This window comes from Micropterus salmoides, unplaced genomic scaffold, assembly GCF_014851395.1.
Source record: "Micropterus salmoides isolate LMB-PRFRI ecotype aquatic unplaced genomic scaffold, ASM1485139v1 Ms_hic_scaffold_1, whole genome shotgun sequence".
NCBI classification, from domain to species: Eukaryota; Metazoa; Chordata; class Actinopteri; order Centrarchiformes; family Centrarchidae; genus Micropterus; species Micropterus salmoides.
The window spans coordinates 46,376,987-46,394,065 of record NW_024040040.1 but is presented as its reverse complement, the minus strand read 5'-3'; the positions used below and the strand labels follow the sequence as shown (position 1 = coordinate 46,394,065).

The 17,079-nt window shown below is 40.1% G+C and overlaps 1 protein-coding gene across 4 annotated transcripts in view; it reads right to left on the bottom strand.

Annotated features, from left to right (window-relative positions):
- LOC119912138 (RNA-binding Raly-like protein) overlaps window positions 1-17,079 on the bottom strand; it is a 107,925-nt gene that overhangs the window by 47,961 nt on the left and 42,885 nt on the right. For 3 of the 4 annotated variants that reach the window (XM_038731188.1, XM_038731163.1, XM_038731171.1), the window contains exon 2: window positions 12,164-12,437. In XM_038731188.1, the coding sequence (XP_038587116.1) occupies window positions 12,164-12,419 (256 nt within the window). In that variant the 5' untranslated portion in view covers window positions 12,420-12,437. Of the gene's footprint in view, window positions 1-12,163; window positions 12,438-13,099; window positions 13,116-17,079 lie in introns of those variants that run through there. The other variant, XM_038731179.1, reaches the window with a different exon arrangement.

Here is a 17,079-nt window from a genome sequence, read left to right as displayed (position 1 = left end):
GGACACTTTTTATAAAAAGGTCAATTCAGGTACAAGTCATTATCCCTCTCTGATTTCCCTAATTAAATCTATACCAGTCACAAGCAGGAGACACAGATAAAGGGGAGGAAGCTGAGTTTGAGAAAAGAGTTTTAAGCTTTGAGATAGGTGTGACTGTGTGAAACGGGTTGCAAGACTATCACGACTATGCACCGGGTGTTTTGTTTAATCACTGTATATTTAATTTGATGTGGATGTTTGCATGTGGATCTTTTGTCAGGAACAAATCTGTGCCCTCTAAGCGGCGGAATAATCCTTCTAGCTGTTCCTCCATTCCCCAAAATAGCACAGACTTGAGGTCTAGGAAGGCCAAGTGGCCAGTTTTGTCATGCACCAGCGCTCTAAACAGTGCTCCGAGTACCTTGGGATGGTTATGGCCTGACTGCAAAACTGTGTCTGGATGGTGTCAGAGAGGTTACTCGTGGTGGCAGCTAATGCAAAGTGTTGACTGCAATAAACTTGAGGTAGTTAACTGCCATCATGCTTGGCGTGACCTTTACCGGACAGTGGAGCTCAAGGCTGAGCCCCGAACTGCAGATGTGAGTCAGTATTCCATGCTAACAACTGGATGCAATGATTCAAAAGCCCTCAGCTTTGCAGTGTAATTGGTGAGGTGGCCTTGTGAAGAGGATGAAGGGAACGACGACGAGTGGAAGCAAAGTAGCGTGAGAGAGAGAGGAGGTGGAGGGAGAATAAATGCGGCGTCAAAGATGGAAAACGTGAGAGGAAAAGAGCAAGTAATTGCCCCGGGCGAGGCTACGGGCTGTTTTTAATGTTATTTTGTTTTTACTGTCCATCTTCATTCAGGAAGAGAACTCCCCAGTGAGTCTGTCACAGTTATTCTTAATTCGCACACTAAGCGGGGGGAGTCAGAGGGGTTACGCTGCAGAGCCCTGTGAGCGCGGGTCTGCAGGAACCCTCCGGGGTCGCAGTAATTATCACTGCATGTGTAATCACAAGTCCCAAACCATTACTCACACAATGCGTCACCTTTTATAGCCTGGATTTCTCTTTTGTCACTCAGCCCGAGGTGCATATCGACAATTATGGTGTGAACTAAGAGACAGACATGACTGACTGGATCAATTATTATGGAGTGTTAAAGGGCAGATTTCCCATTCTGGGGGTCTGTGTCAGGTCTGTTATGAAGATCTGTCTGTTTAGCTGATGCTCCGCGTAAAGGTCGCGCTGCAGTGGTCTCTGTTGTAGCAAGACTGCACACCTGGCAAAAACACACATTATCTTACTGAAATATTATTTCCCAGCATGGACAAGTAGAGCATCTGTAAGAACACTAATCCTACTCATAAGAGGCTGCAGTACTTTTTTTTTTTATTATGAGTCCATATCTCAATTTTCAACCAATGATCCCTTGCTGGCGGCATCAGCATGCCCCGAATGTGAACCTAAGCTCTCGGTAGTAAACAGGCATCTCTGATTATGCGTGGAGAACAATTATTCAACTCCGGTCTTCTTCAGTGGTGCAAAGCCACTTCCCCTTGCTCGCCGCGTCCCTCCCTCTGTCTCTCTCTCTCTTTCTTTCTCTGTAGACGGATGTAATATTAATGAACACATCTTAGCCAGGATGCTTGTTAGGCTTCAAGCTAATGCTGTTAGTTTGAAGCCTCACAGTCCCTGCCTGCTCACCTCCGACTGGGCTTACATCGGTTTCTTTACTGACTGCTATAAAAGGAGGGAAAGAAGCTTCAGGGATCCTCGGCCAACTAAAAACATAGCCTCAGACTCTGAGGTAGATGCTTGGTTGGATGGAAGATCCTGTCATGGGAAAGTTCTTTCTGAAAGAAATTAATTGCCTTACTTTACTACCTTAAAAACTAATTAGTTGCATTGCAGTCAAACTATGTGTGAATTAATTTTGTTTGTCCTTTATAGTGTGGCTAACGTATGTTTCGGGTCAGAACATGAACAAACTGCTACAAAAACTTAATTAACTGAAATCCAAATAGACCTATTTGAGATTAAGGAGGGTTAGTGATGTGTATTGAGTACTGTAAATATTGTAATAAACCCTGTTTTACAGCTGGGATCTGTGAGACCAAAAAAGAAGTAATGTGTCATTTTCTGTAGAGTGCTTCTGAAATCATGTTTATAAGAAATACTCATAAAATAAGGAAGTATCACGCTGATAAAACAATGTATGTATGTTTCTTGAGCTGTTAAAGAGGGCCCGGGATCTCCAGGAATCAGAACATTAGAGTTAACACTACATTTCAGTTATCCTTGTCTGCAACTGGGTTATCAGTCTATTTTTTATTTTTAAATGTGATGTAAGAAAGTGGCTCTGCTTCCAAAAACACTAACAGTCTTGTTTGTATCAAGCAAGACTTTGATTGTGTTTCTTATTAGCAGCCTTTCATCTGTGTGAGCGTACATAAAACTCCCTGTGTTTGCTGCTGTTTTTATTTAATTTATGCTAACAGATGTACTGGCAACAGACTTCTAAAGTGACACTGTTTTAATAGAAATAGACAAATCAAATTCAAATTAATGTAGTTTAAAAAAGTTTTTGCGAAGTATACTTATGGATTGCAAAGAACAGTCATTAATTACTCTTAAAACCCCATATATGTTTTATTCCCCTTTTAGCTGCATAAATATAAGAACTATTCATGAAAAAAGTTCTACATAGAAAATCAGTATCTGTAACTTTTTAGATCTCACTTCAGAATCAGAATACGTAGGTAGGTATGTTAACACATACAAAGAAACTGCTTTGGTGCATAACAAGGCAACGCATAAAATATATAAATATAAAAATATGAAATTGACCATAAAAGGAAAATAAAAAATAAGCGCAAGAATATGTGCAATAAGGCAGTTTGTGCAGTGAATGCTAATTATTTACATGAGATTTACAATATCATGTGTGGCAAACATTTATAGTACGTGATGTAAAATGTGTCAATTCTCACATCATAATTAAAAAAAAAAAAGGCTGTTTTCTGCCGTGATGTACACACATTATACACATATTTTAAAGCCTCAAAGATAAAACTGTTAATTGCTGTGTAGTGTAAGGCTGTGTATTAGAACACCTGTCAAAACCTTTGAAGGAGGTGAGGTTTAATTAAATCCTGTGTTTTGGTTTTCTATCATTTCCTTTATATCTCTGGATTATGCGATCCACTGGAAATCTACTGGAGTATGTGGTTGCTTGGATACATTTTGCTGTGCTGAGGAAGAAGTTTTCTGTGTTTGCTCATGGGCACTTTGTCACACTGGCTTTTGTATGGGAATCTAAACTGCAACCTGCTGGACTCTACACCGCAACTGTGATTTCTGTCATCTGGCCTGTTGCTCTGTGGCAGAGGCGATGGAAAGGGACATCTTGACTGCTGAATTAACACATGTTGCTCATATTAATAACAACGCTCACATAATATAATTATATTACTGATTGTATAACCGGCAACATAAGCACATGCACACATAAACTAAAACAAGCTTGTTTTCCGAATTCTACACACGAGCATATGCAGCCACCCACACACATTCACACACATATGCGCCTCCCCCCCCCCAACACACACACATGTGTGCACAGGTTTCAGGAGCCCACTGAGCCCTGTGCTCTGACTCTGATTCACGGCTCAGCGTTTCTCTACCTTCTGAACCCCGGTTTCTAATCAGAGAATTAGCTGCAGTTTCCCCTGCCAAAATCCACGCCGTAATCCATCTCACTTTGTCCACACTGTGGCTCATGCCCCACTAAAGCATTTGTCAGAATGCATGAAAGGGAACGAGGGATACAGAAAGAGAGGGACAGAAAGAAGGAAACAGATCCTGGCAGCCGGGGAAATGTGCTTTCCTGGTTTCCTGGGTGGCTTTATTAAAGCCTATTAGCTGCACAATGACAACCTTTAAATTTCTACAGTATTGTTTCCACAAAAGAAACACATTCTTATATTCTGAATACATCAGAGCTCAGATATATCCTTGGCTTAGCTATACTGTTGATGTTATTGTGTGGCTGCTCTGTACCTGGTATTATGGATGCTTTTGTCGAGTGCTGGGTCAGGCCAACTGTGCGTTCAACGTCCGGCCCAGTCTCTCAGAGCGTGATTAATGAGGGAGGAGACGGACAACCGGGGGTGCATTCTAATCACCCACAAGGACAAGAAAAGATACGGAAAGGAAGAAAGAGAGGAAATGAGAGAGCAAAGAGGAAAAAAGAGAGAGAATTAAGTTATGTATTGATATTACTGTTTGTGCTCTGGTTAAAATCCTTTTCTGAGCAAAACATAAACCTGAATTCTCTTCTCTTCTGCAAGCACACATAGACTCCATGTACGAGCACACACACACACACACACATACACAAACACACACACACATGCCCAGACACACTGAATACTCTGACAGCCTCAGAAGCAAACACGGGGACATGAAAGACACAGAGGGGGCCTTATGGGGTTCGCTTTGGCAAGGCTCAGTCCAGTGGATCAGGACAAATTGGCCCATCTAGTTGCGTACTGCCATACCCACAAGGCTCACTCATGACTGTTCCTCCTTCTGAACCTGGGTCTCAAAATAAAGTTACTGGGCTGTGCAGTTATTGTAGACATAGTTGGAATCATCTATGCAAATTTTGCAGTGAAAGCGAGACCGTGAATACTAATGGTGAATGATAGAGAGAATTACAGCAGCCAGGTGGAGAAGATGCAGCAGGATTGGTTTAAGACATCAAACAGTAGACATTAAAGAAATAAAAAATCCCCCTTGGGTATTCACTTACATTTCACATTTAAGGAGTTGCATGTGTTTTGTGAATCAGTGTTTTGCAGCCTCATCTTTATCTATTTGAGTTGCATAAATCCATTTTTCCCTCAAGAATACCTTGGAATCTGAATACAAAACTTTAAGTCTAGCAAAAAGCCTTTTAATTCCTGGGGGCCAACATCAAATTGTGACTCAAAGTTTGACATTTTGGGAAATATGGTTAATCACCATAATCACTTGTCATCGTTGTGAGCAAGAAGTGAAGATCGATACCACTCTCACAGTAGACAGTGATATCAATCTTCTCGTCTACTAGTGTATTTCCTTAAAACGTTTCAGGCACTTACAGTGCGATAACAACAATTTTGTCAGAGACGGGTCAAATAAAGTCTTGTGTGTCCGACTGGTTCATTTTAACCAATTTTTTAAAATTTTAAGACATGTCCAGATGGAGTAAGGATTGTCTTTTGAAGCGTATCACTACAATGTAAATGGATAAATAAGAAAAGAAAAAAGAACACAGAGGAAGTGATGGAGGAGAATGTAAAGCTGGCCAGGAAACAGAGGGCAACATGAAATGCTGAATATACAAAGTGAGTTTGAGGTCAATATGTTAGCATTACTCTCGCTCGCCAGTGTTTTCTGCGTTATTTCCTGTTGTATTCTTGTGGGGTGGTTTGATTGATTGATCGACAAATTAACTTAATTATTCCAAAGGGAAATTGGTTTTCAGTGTGGATAGAAAATCGAACATAAACAATCAAAGACAGTGCACACATGGCTGAGAACCAATACAGCATTGCTGTCACACCACACAAGCAGAGGGAAAACAATACAGCGATAAACCAAACATGGTGTGCGCTGCCGTGTTTGGAGTGACCGCGAAAGTGTTCACCACATATCGCCACATAAAATTGTCAATTTTCATATGGGACAGCCCAAAATCGCATAGTGTAAAAGGTCTTTAAGAGAAGGGAACACTTCTATGCCATTAAAGTCTTCTGTACAAGTGCTTCAAATACTCCAAAATGATATTGCATCTTTAAAACTGTAAAAAAAAAAAAAAAAGTAAAAGAAAGAGAGATTATATCAGGAGATAAAAATACCTCCAGTAAGTGTGTTTTTACACTGCCAAGACTTTTAGGGACACAAATACTGTGGCTACACTTAAAGCAGTTCTCCCTGCACGCTCTCTGTCTACCTGTCCCTGCTCATTCTTCTCTTTCCCCCCGGTATAGTTCAGTTTCTGTGTCCCATGCTGCGTGCTATGCATCATGTTGGCCCAAAATGACGATTGATTGCGGTGCCACTGCCTTTGTAATCCGCTTAGGATGGATTTTGCATCTAAATCACTTTATTATTTATGTGCCTAACTCTTGCCAATGCCATTTGGAGGCAGTATGATTGGTGATCCATCACACATTATCCTTCACTGTGGTCATTAATATTGTAATGGGATGGACCTTTACCATGAAACTTCCAGGTGAAAGGGAATGCAGATCTCTTCTGAGAGGGTCAGGCGGCTCAAAAAAGGAGTCAAGAGAGGAAAGATTATCAGGTGCGCTTGCTACCAGACGGGCTCTCCAGAGATGTTGTTAGTTCGCCTTCTCTGTGCCATTAACCTCTCTCCTCTGTTCCCATGGTTGCGCGACAGCTTGTATCTTCATACGTGGCCTCTCTTAGAAAAATATGGGATGTTATTCTTTCATTGTCCTTTTCCATCAGGGCTTCAATCACCACCTGCCAATCACACGCATCTGCTGCCTACAGGTAGACACACACAAGCACACAGTGCCACATCGGGACACAGTTGAAACAACCACCTCTGTAGATGAGAAAAACAAGAAAAGATAGATACTCATCTTACCACATAAAGGGCAAGGAGTGATATGCATCACAAAGTATTTGGTGCGAATACATCAAAGGAGTCTTACAATCAAAACTCTTTTTAAAGTCTCATAAAGTTTTTAGATTTTTGCAAGCTGCAATAAACAGGGTGTTCTGATAGCATATTGTAGACTATCAGTGTATACATGTAGATTTGGACACTCCGCAGGAAACATGATCAGGCTTAATGCATGCCAGGACACCTGAGGACAAAAAAATCTGTCACTCTTTGTCTCTATGGCAGCCCACTGAGGAATCCACTGATGAGCGAGGCCACAGTGATACAGCAGATAGAGCTCAGTGGGTGTAGAAGGAAAATGCTCAGATGCATTTGAGGTTCATGGATGCCAGCAATCATCATGTCACTGTGTCACGAGGAATTCCCCCAGTCAGCTTTTAGCCAGAGGGAAGGGAACACACAACAACTCAAGCGACATGTAGATATTTTTGTACTTTACGTGCCTTATGCCACAACAGATCGTCTGACCTCAGGTGACTGTATGTAGGCTGTGATTTTATTGTGACTGTAGTTTAATTTAAACTAGCTTTGGGGCCAAAATGGAGAGAGCCATGGAGAGACTCTGGTGCTGTGGCCTAATGACAGTACATACATTTTAAGCAGGATATGAGTATGAAGTTCTTTCATAGTATGCACACTAACTGTACTGATCACAAGGTGATTTTAATGATTTTGGTTCCACATACAGACTCTGCTTATCTGGATGCACTCCAAAACACCAACTGCTAGTTTGACATAGACATAGTTAACATGCATTTAACATGGCTTGTCATGGCGGAATCCAAATTAAAAAAATATTTTTGTGTATCTGCCGACACTTACTGTAAAAGCTGTTGGATTAAAAAATCAAGTTTACCACAGCATCTCCAATACCTGCTGCTATAAACATCATACTACTGTTTCACATTTTCAGTTATTTTGGCTGATTATGTGGGTGGAGCTTCAGTGTGAGCAACCGGTCACAGGACTCCATGTACCAATAATAATAATAATAATAAAGGTGTAAGTTGTTTTGTCCCGTCAGGGGAAATTTTGCTGACTTTAGCTGGGCAGGAGTGCTCCCTAATTGTCAGACTGATGTCTAAATGTCATGTATCATTTGTATCATTGTATTTTATCCTGAATGCTGACTCCCAAGACAGTATGCATATTTGTTTACCCTATAGCATTAACTGGAACACAGCCAAGGTTGGAATGATCAGCACCACAGAGAGAGACAAGATGGTAACAAAATTAAAAGAAAGTCAGTATGCATACTACCTTTGCTTGATTTTATATATATATATACACACACATATAGAGACATAGTCCGGTAAGTAAAGTGTATTAACACTTTTTATAATAACTGCATAGTACATATATATTCAAATACTTGACAATATTAAGTGGGAAATATGTTTTTCAGAACCATGGAGAGAGACATAAAAGCCTACGAAATGCACTTCTTGCTTGATTTTTGATGTTAATTGCCACCATCATCCCACAATGCCATTCACATAGAAAGTGGAAGAGCTACTCACAGCTGCAAAACAGCAAAAACATTTCTGAAAAGCGGGGATGATCCATCTCCAGGAATATATTATCAGACTGCTTTATTAAATTTAATTATTAAATCTTTGGACAACACTTTCTTTCTCTTTTAGGTTTCTAAATTTTACATTGGCATGTGTAGCATCATTTCCAGTTAAGTGTTTGTATACTATGTAGCCTTAATTGGGACACCGTCTGGGTTTGAATGTTTCAGCACCATGGAGAAAGAGACAGCAGAGGATAGAAGACTCTTCACGTCTGCTCTGCAAGACTCAATATTCAACATCTGTGTTCATGTGAAGTGCTTTTACAGAAATGTCTTCATGGTCGTAACTCAGAATAGCATTGCATGCACTGCTATTCTGAAATGATTGCTGTGCTCACATCCCTAGATGTGATCTCATAAACTCCTATTCATATTTGATAGGGTAATGACGCATCCATTTTTTTACCCAGCAATGGGGGTGAGGGGCTTCCAGCTGTTATGTTGTTGTAGAATTTTTGAATTCTTTCATCAGCAGTTTTTCATCCACACACATACAGAGCGACAGTCTTATCTTCTGTGGGGGCGACAGGCTTTGACCTCTGACACGTGTATCACTGAGTGCAGAGATTAGTCATCACCAGAGCAGCTGAGGTGGATCTGTGCAGTCGCGGTATGACGTGATTACTCCACTGACCTCTTTTCCAACCGTGCTTTTCAAATGTACCTCTGCCTCCACAACACCGTGCTCTGCCTCTTTTTATGTGGGCTGTGGACGATCTCACTGAACATAGCCAACGATGGTTGAAACACCAACACGTTTGAATGCGATTCCTCTGGCAACGCAGGAATATTAGCTTACCTACAGACGTGATCTCTGCAAGTGAGGTGCAATCAACTTGCAGGTAATGACACTTTAATGAAACATTTTCCAAAAGGAAGATAGATCCTTTGCACAGGTCATTCCTCAACTCCAAATGATTATGTGGCTGATTCATTTCTCCACCATGTTAATATAAAAAGCATCAGCTTGGGAGGATGAGACTGATGGTGTCTTTAATTGCCAATTAAGGATGCATATCCCAATCATACTCCCGTCACACGACTTGTAGATTGAGTGACAACAATGAGGGCAGGATTGCCTTGCTGCAGGGTCGGTTTGAATTGAACTCTTGGGTAATGGAAATACTTTTGATTATGTTTGCTTTCTCAACCAAAAACAAGCAACCACACATGAAGAGAGTCAAATGATTTGCACAGACAGAACAAATAAATCACTCACACTATTATTATGGCTATGGTAGAGTGCCCAGTGGTGGTTCTGGCTTGGACTTGGCGATAGTTCTGTTTGCAACTAGGTTTTAATAAGTGATGTGTTTTTCTGCTTATTCGCTGATTAGAACATCCATAATGCTAAATATCAAACTAATGAATGACTTGAAGAGCAAAAACACATTAGCCATCATTAATCAGGCAAAGAGAGATCATCATTACTTGCTGTTGATTTTTTTGTCTTTAGCATGCAACAATAAATAGAGATGAACAAAATGTTTCCGTAACTGTTGTTGCTATATTTTCAGTTAATGCAGATCGGATTAACTGTTTTCTTATGTGTGAAGTGTGGAAAGGTAACATGAAACACCCATCCAAACAGACAGGCCTTAAAATATAAACAGTTAACACCTTAACAATAGGAAAGCAAATGAAGAAACCACTTAGGTCTCTCACAGTCAGATGGATTTTAGGAGAGGCTGGCATTCCAGACAGATTATTGGTTTGATGTTTAGGCTGATAAACGCAGTCTAGAAAAAAACAGGCAGGCCGATAACCTGTCCTGCTGATGCAGAGGAGACATAACAACCTTTAAATCAGCTCTGCTTTTTCTTTCTTTAAATATTCAATTTATATTCAGTACATAATTAATGTTAGTTAGGCTAATGTTCATTAACACAGGAGTTAACAGCCTGGGGAATATTATTTTCACTGGGTAATGCCCTTGAACTGGGATCGTTTACTTCAGTTGTGTTCATGATTTTATATACGACTTTCTTTCTTTCTTTCTTTCTTTCTTTCTTTCTTTCTTTCTTTCTTTCTTTCACAACCCTAACCGCCCTGAGGATACTGTATAATGGAGTGGCAGAGTGTGTGAGCAGTTAAAAAGATCATGTTCAAGCAAGAGTTCAAAAACACGTGTCCATAAAGAAGCTATTTTCATACCAAACCCACGGCTGAACCAACACTCTGTTGTGTAGAGGTTGGTGGTGCCTTGTGGGGAGTGAGACTAGTTGCCAAATATGAATTGTGTACATTCCCATAATAATCCATTCCACTTCCTAACTAAACTGCTCTCTTTGATCAACTCATGCTAAATTCTGTAATATACTGACACCCAGTGATACCTGTACTATTTATTCCTGGTTGAAACACCAAACATGTTGTACTCTGCTGCATCTGCACCTGCACCCCCTAGCTCTTCAGACTGCAGGCCGAAGTTACCCAAATCGGATTGTTTTGCTCATATGTAACCGTATGAACAATTCTGTATCACATGCATGCTACTTCTCTGTGCAAAAACACCTTAGAGAGAGAGTGTTGTAGGGCTTATATGGACTGTACATTGCCAGAAACTGTAATGAATGCACTTAAAAGGACACAAAGTTGTAACAGATTTTTCATAAATCGGGAGGATTATGACGCCGGGAGGGAACCAGGAGAGGGCAATAAAAAACGCAACCTCTGTGGCTTCCATGTTTACTTCTGTATGACAGAGTGCTGCGCGTGACATCGTATTATTCATCTGCGCATATGGGTCTCTTTCAGGCCGTGGCCAGTTCACACTGTTGTCTGATGTGGGCCACATTTAAACAATAAATTGAGCAGTCAATCAAAAAAAAAAAAAACTGATCTGGGCATTAACTCAGAAATGAGCATTATGGCCTGCAGTTTGAATGGAGCCTTTGTTCCCTTTGGGGGAAATTTATTATCATCACTCCCCAATCTCTGCTTGGTTTATCACTGCAGGGAGTGACAAAGTCTGAGCCTAAATGCCAAATATTAACTCTGCACATATTCTGTATTGAAATAATAATCCATTCCTGTTCCACACTTAAGTTCCACCATGCATTGCTCTCTTTGATCATCTCATGCTGGTATTTTTAACTGTGTAACATGCTGACACTGATATTTGCACTCTGGACCCAAGGTTCCCTCAAACGTGTTGCAAAGACTTTAATCAAAAGGTCTCTCGCATGTATGCAGTATTCTCCAATCACGATCGATTTAAATGATGTTTTAAAGCACGAGTGTCAAGGAATGTGCTCCATCTTTGCAATCCATCCCTAGGCTTCACAAAGATTTTTTAACAAGATAAGCCTCAAGACGATGCCCTTCACGGACTAAATTCTGATTGAGCAACACAAATGTGAATAAAAAAACATTTGACAGTCACCATCCACTAAAACAACCTATTGCAAAGTGCATTCACTGTAGAAAATCAATGCTTGCACAGCATAATGTAGCTGCATCCCATGCCGCTAACATATTCTGCTCTGTAGTAGTGTGTCTCAAGAACTTTGACATACTTTTTGCAAGTTGCTGCCTGGTAAATGTTAAAATCAAACTGTGCTTACATTCACTAGGATCTGTTAACTGAGTCAGCAGGGATTTTCTCCAAAACAGCGTGACAACAAACACAGACACTTCAGCATTTAGGAGCCAAGGGAAGTTCTAAACTAAAAGTCTGAGAGATGCCTGAGGCATTTTGTGTTCCCGAGAGAAACAATCCATTCCTCTAGCAAAGTACAGGCTTTAACAAAACATTCTGTATTTCAAGGAGAAAGTTTTTGTGAAGTGCTGTATGGACTGTGTCTTTCTGGCCCTTCATGAGTTGCTAATGGAATCTGCAATGCTAGCAATGCAGAAATGTCTCACTAAAGGGTGAAAAACAGAAAGGTAAGAAGACTCACCAAGAGGCTGTCCAGCGATGATACGGGCATTTTCTCCAGCCACAGCTGCTCGGGCGTTCCTCTCGTTCAAATACTGTACGAAGGCGTAACCCTTGTGCACAGAGCAGCCCACTATCTTCCCGTACTTGGCAAAGATGACCTCTATGTCGGTCTTCTTGACGATGGCTGTGTTGAGGTTGCCGATAAAGACTCTGGAGTTTAGGGAGCGAGGGTCATTCTTGTTGGTCACGTTGCTGGTCTGGATTTTACCAGTCATTCTCCTCCAATTTCCCTCCTGGGACACAGACAGAGGAGGGAGGGAGGACATGGCTTTAGAGGTTTTGGACAGGCAAACTAGTGCTAATTATGCTAAACACTATGGAACCCCAAAGTCTACGATATTAAATCAATAAATAAGACATGAATAATTTTAGTAAATTATATAAATGTACAACTTAATCTTCAAATATTTTAAGGAACTGTTGAAAGTAATTATTATGAAATGTAATTTTATAATTCATATTACATCCCCCAAACCACCCACCAAATGCCTGCTAGCTTACTAGCAAGCTCCCATTGGCTTGGAAAACCACAGAGAAATACAGTATGTTTTTGCTCCTCAGAGTTGTGACATATTTTAATAATCACAACACTGGCAAGATAAAGATAAATGAAACATTTCACTACTCCTATTAACACTGGCTCTTACTTTGAACTTTAACTCACTTTAAGCTAGTTTGCTAGTTAGCCAGGGAGGTAGGTAGCATGTGCAGAAAGCAGCAACAGCCACCATACCACATCCAGCTGTAGCTAGATGAACAACAATGCCAGCATCTGAATGAGCAAACTAGTTGCTGTTGTAGCTTTTTATTACCTTTAGGAGGCTTCATATGCTAACTACCTAGCCAGCTAACTAGCTAAGCTGTTTTGTGAGTTAACTGATTAATTCATTGTTACCTGAGTTACATTGTGATTTCAAAGCTGTTTCTCGGAGAAATCACACAACTGGGAAAATCAAAGACATCCAGTCTTTCTCTATGGTTTCTCTAGCCAACAGGAGGTACACCCCCAGGGGTGTTGGTGGCAACTCCTCTGTCATGAATAGTAACATCAACAAAATGTCACTAGGAATGTACTATTATTAAATAGAAACAGACAAGGTATATAATTAAATAAACATAAACTATGTTAATATGAAAATAAATAATTAAAGCACGTTATAATAAGTAAAGTTTTAATACTTTCTTAAATTATTTCACAATTTATTGGCTTATTTATAGGCTCCATTGTACTCTATTTATTCAAATGATTATTTATTTAATGTCTTATTTATTTATTTAATATTGAACACTTAGGGCTCCATAAAACACAATTTTTGTTCTGGAACTTACTGTTATCTAAATCAATGAATTTAAATAGACACATTTTTGTTGATGAAGGCTTTTCTTGATGAAGGTTCACCTCATCTAATTTATGTGCAAGGTCAGTGGCCAGTCAACTGCTTATCTAAGCCACATATTTGCATGGTTGAAATGCCACCACTGTATGGCTGAGCGGGAGAATTAGAAGGAGCAACAATATGTGAATGTCACAGCAGTTTCCTCTGCTTTGTGAGAAACCAAATACAGTAGCTGTCAGTGTGAACGCCTTGCTATCTCAATACCCATATTATTGCATCCCTAACGCTTTGTGTGGCATTTCACTGATCACTGAACGTGTAGGCTGTAATTCATGTTACAGTTTTTTTGAGACTTTTTTGTGCTGTCAAGTCTTTACAAGCGTACATTAGCCTCAGCTTTTGTAGGCTTCCCCTGCAATTATTTCTGAGTGACCTTTTTATAACCTGAATGTTTGTTTTTATAAAAGATGACTGGCTGCAGGAAATTAAATCTCCCAAGAAAAGGATGCACTATTGAACAATTCAAGTTCGATATTTAATTACAATTATCATAAAGTTGATACATAGATAGATATGTATCCCACATATTCTTCTTTGCTCTTCCCATTGATTTTTTGCACACACATCATTTAATTTTTACAGCTGAGGAAATCCAGGTTTTCATTGCAGTTTATATTCCAAACGGGATTACACTTACGTGCATTAAATACTGTGAAATATTGTTAAGAAAACATTGAATATTCAATATTCGCCTCTTCTGAGTCTCTGTCCCTGACACACAGTGATAACAACTATTCAGCTTTGAAACGAAGAACCTGAATAATGGATCCAATCCTCTGTAAATAGGATTAGTTACCAAGGTAACACAGATGTTGGAATATCGTGTGGATACACACATGCACACACACTGAGTCACCGGCAGTCTTTTTCTTTACCTTTATTCAACTTATTTTTCTATTGCAAGAAGATCCTTGTAGCTCAGCCCCCCTGATTTGACACAGTGTGGCGTCAGTATCTTCACAATTACATGATGTAGTTTTTTTGTGAAGTGCTACACTATAATGGGTTTTTTCAGCTAATTATAGCATGGCATGCGATTATGTCAATAATAAGGCAAGAGGATATAATTCACAAACTGAGCAATGGTTAAATTTCATCATAAGGCGGCTTGTTCTGAACCTACAGTAGATGTAGAGTAGAGTAGTAGGAGGAAAATGTCCAGTCATCCAGGAAGTACGAGAGCAGCCAGGTGATTTACAGAGGAGAGATTCTCTGTCAGCCATCCATTACACCTGAGACTGAGATCATGCTAGACATTCAGCTGCTCATTCATTGATAAACACATTATGTCACTTGGCAGCACATGTTTTTAGGATTACATCACCTACAGTATAATGCTATCCACTTTCCCATGACTACTCAACACCCACAACCGGAGCGTGACGATTCATGGCTCCTATGGGCTCGCTGTTTACAGTGCTGCATTGGAGTGTGCCGATTCTGGGTGTGGGTGTGTGTGGGAATAAACTGCTGCTTGCCATCTCTCAAGAGGCCTTGACATTTATACGCAGCAGATACTGAAAATTAATGTGGTGCAGGCACACACATACATGAGCTAACTCAAATGAGCTCCACAATGACCACCTAACGGTAGTTTAAGCCCACAGTCTGACGCCCACCTCATATTGATGTTGGTGGACAGGTCACAGGGAACATAACAAATCAGTGGAGAAGCATAAGATTGATCAGGAGGCAGTAACGGTCATGGAGCCCTTTCTTGCCATACTGTTATATTTCATGTTGTCTTCTCTGTTGTTTTCTTTAGAACGGGACACTAATTTATTCCATCAGTGGCTTTCCTGCTGACCTTGCCGTTTAGTTTATTTACAGCCTCCATTAAGATTCTCATCCTCATCCCATCCTATGAGGAGAAACATGGGAAAAAAACACAGGAAGTGATGGGCACCAGGAATGTAATTGGCAAAGAAACAGCAGCAAGGACTCGACATTTGTTATCAAAAAAGCACAAAGAAGAGCTTCATCCCAGAAATGTAGTCTACAAACAGCTTTTAGAGGAAAAATTATGACCTAGTGTTCAAAGCCCGCTCTTTAAAAAATGATTACAGCTTCTAACGTACTGCTTTTTTTGTCAGCAAAGAGCAGAAGACACATAAGTCTTCATTTTCACTTTCATGCCGGCGTGGTTGTGTCACATTTTTCAAAAGGTGGATGTCTCCTTTTGGAATGAAACACTGCTCTTCTGGCATTACAGAGATTCCTGGCATGCTCTGACTCTAATATGGTATGAAAAAGCATCCCAATCTCGTTCCAATGATAATGAAATATGGATAAGGTCAGTGGAAAAAGCACCAAAGTCATTTGGTTAACAGCACTGCTGTGTTGGGAAAGTGGTTGAGTCAACAAAGAAGAAAGGATTTAGTACAGAAGTAGCCATACTACTGAGTTGTACCTTGTAAATGCATTATACCTTGGTATACAGGCTCTTAAAAGCTTGTTGTTTGGGTCTGACCCCCTGCCTGATTTATAGACATTTTTTTCATGGAGGGAGGGAACTCATTGAATTGATTCCTTTTGTAATTTCCTACCACTCCACCACTGTACATTTCTCTTCGCCATGCCTCAGCCACTCTGGTCTGATTGTTGCCAAGGCAGCTTGATGGGCTGAGGAAAGGCTCGAGAAGCTGCTCAGTGAAACAGAACAGAGAAAGGTAGCCTGATACACCTTTTCCAATGGTGTCGCTGCCATGTACTGCAGAGGTGGAATAATTGCTTCATGGATTCCTTCCATTTATATCTTGTCTTAAAATGTGTCTCTCTGCCTGCGAAAGCAATGGCAACAACCAAGAAATAAATTTGCTCTATTTGTAAATCAATGCCGCTATTTGTATTGTAGGCTGCAGAGCATTTCTGCGTTGCAACCAGCCATAAATTTATGTACTTTTGTGAAGCGTGGTCAGAGGGTGAACCTATTCTGCCCCACAAAGACAAACTGCAGTCTCAACATTAGTCTGAATTGAAAGTAACAGAACAGTTGTGGAAATTTAATTTGATGTAAACAGGATAATGGCCTTAAAGCAATTATATGCCATATAGGACATTTCTATAGTGATTAACCTATGTTCCCCACGCATTTTCAATCAGTTGCTGCCCTTTGGCCTAATGAGTCAAGGTGCACAGTGTTGGGCTGGAATTCAACTCAGTAAGTAGACAGCTACAACAAAGAGGGTCTATAAAAGGAAGAGGAACAACTCTAATTTTGCTGCCAAGAATGCTTAAAGTGCTGTAAAAGTGTAAATGAATTACAGTGAATGGGACGTTTACACACTATTTAAGGCTTTTATAAGTTTTAAATGAGGGGTTCTTTTTTCTGGACAATACTAATAATAACAAATATCTCTTGAGTCAAGTCTTAAACTGTAATGGTGTGAGGAGACATTAAGGGGTGTGTGCATTTTTATACTACCCTCAACCGAATTCAAGCTGTTTTAGTGTTTGAAACGCTTTTGATAAGCATATT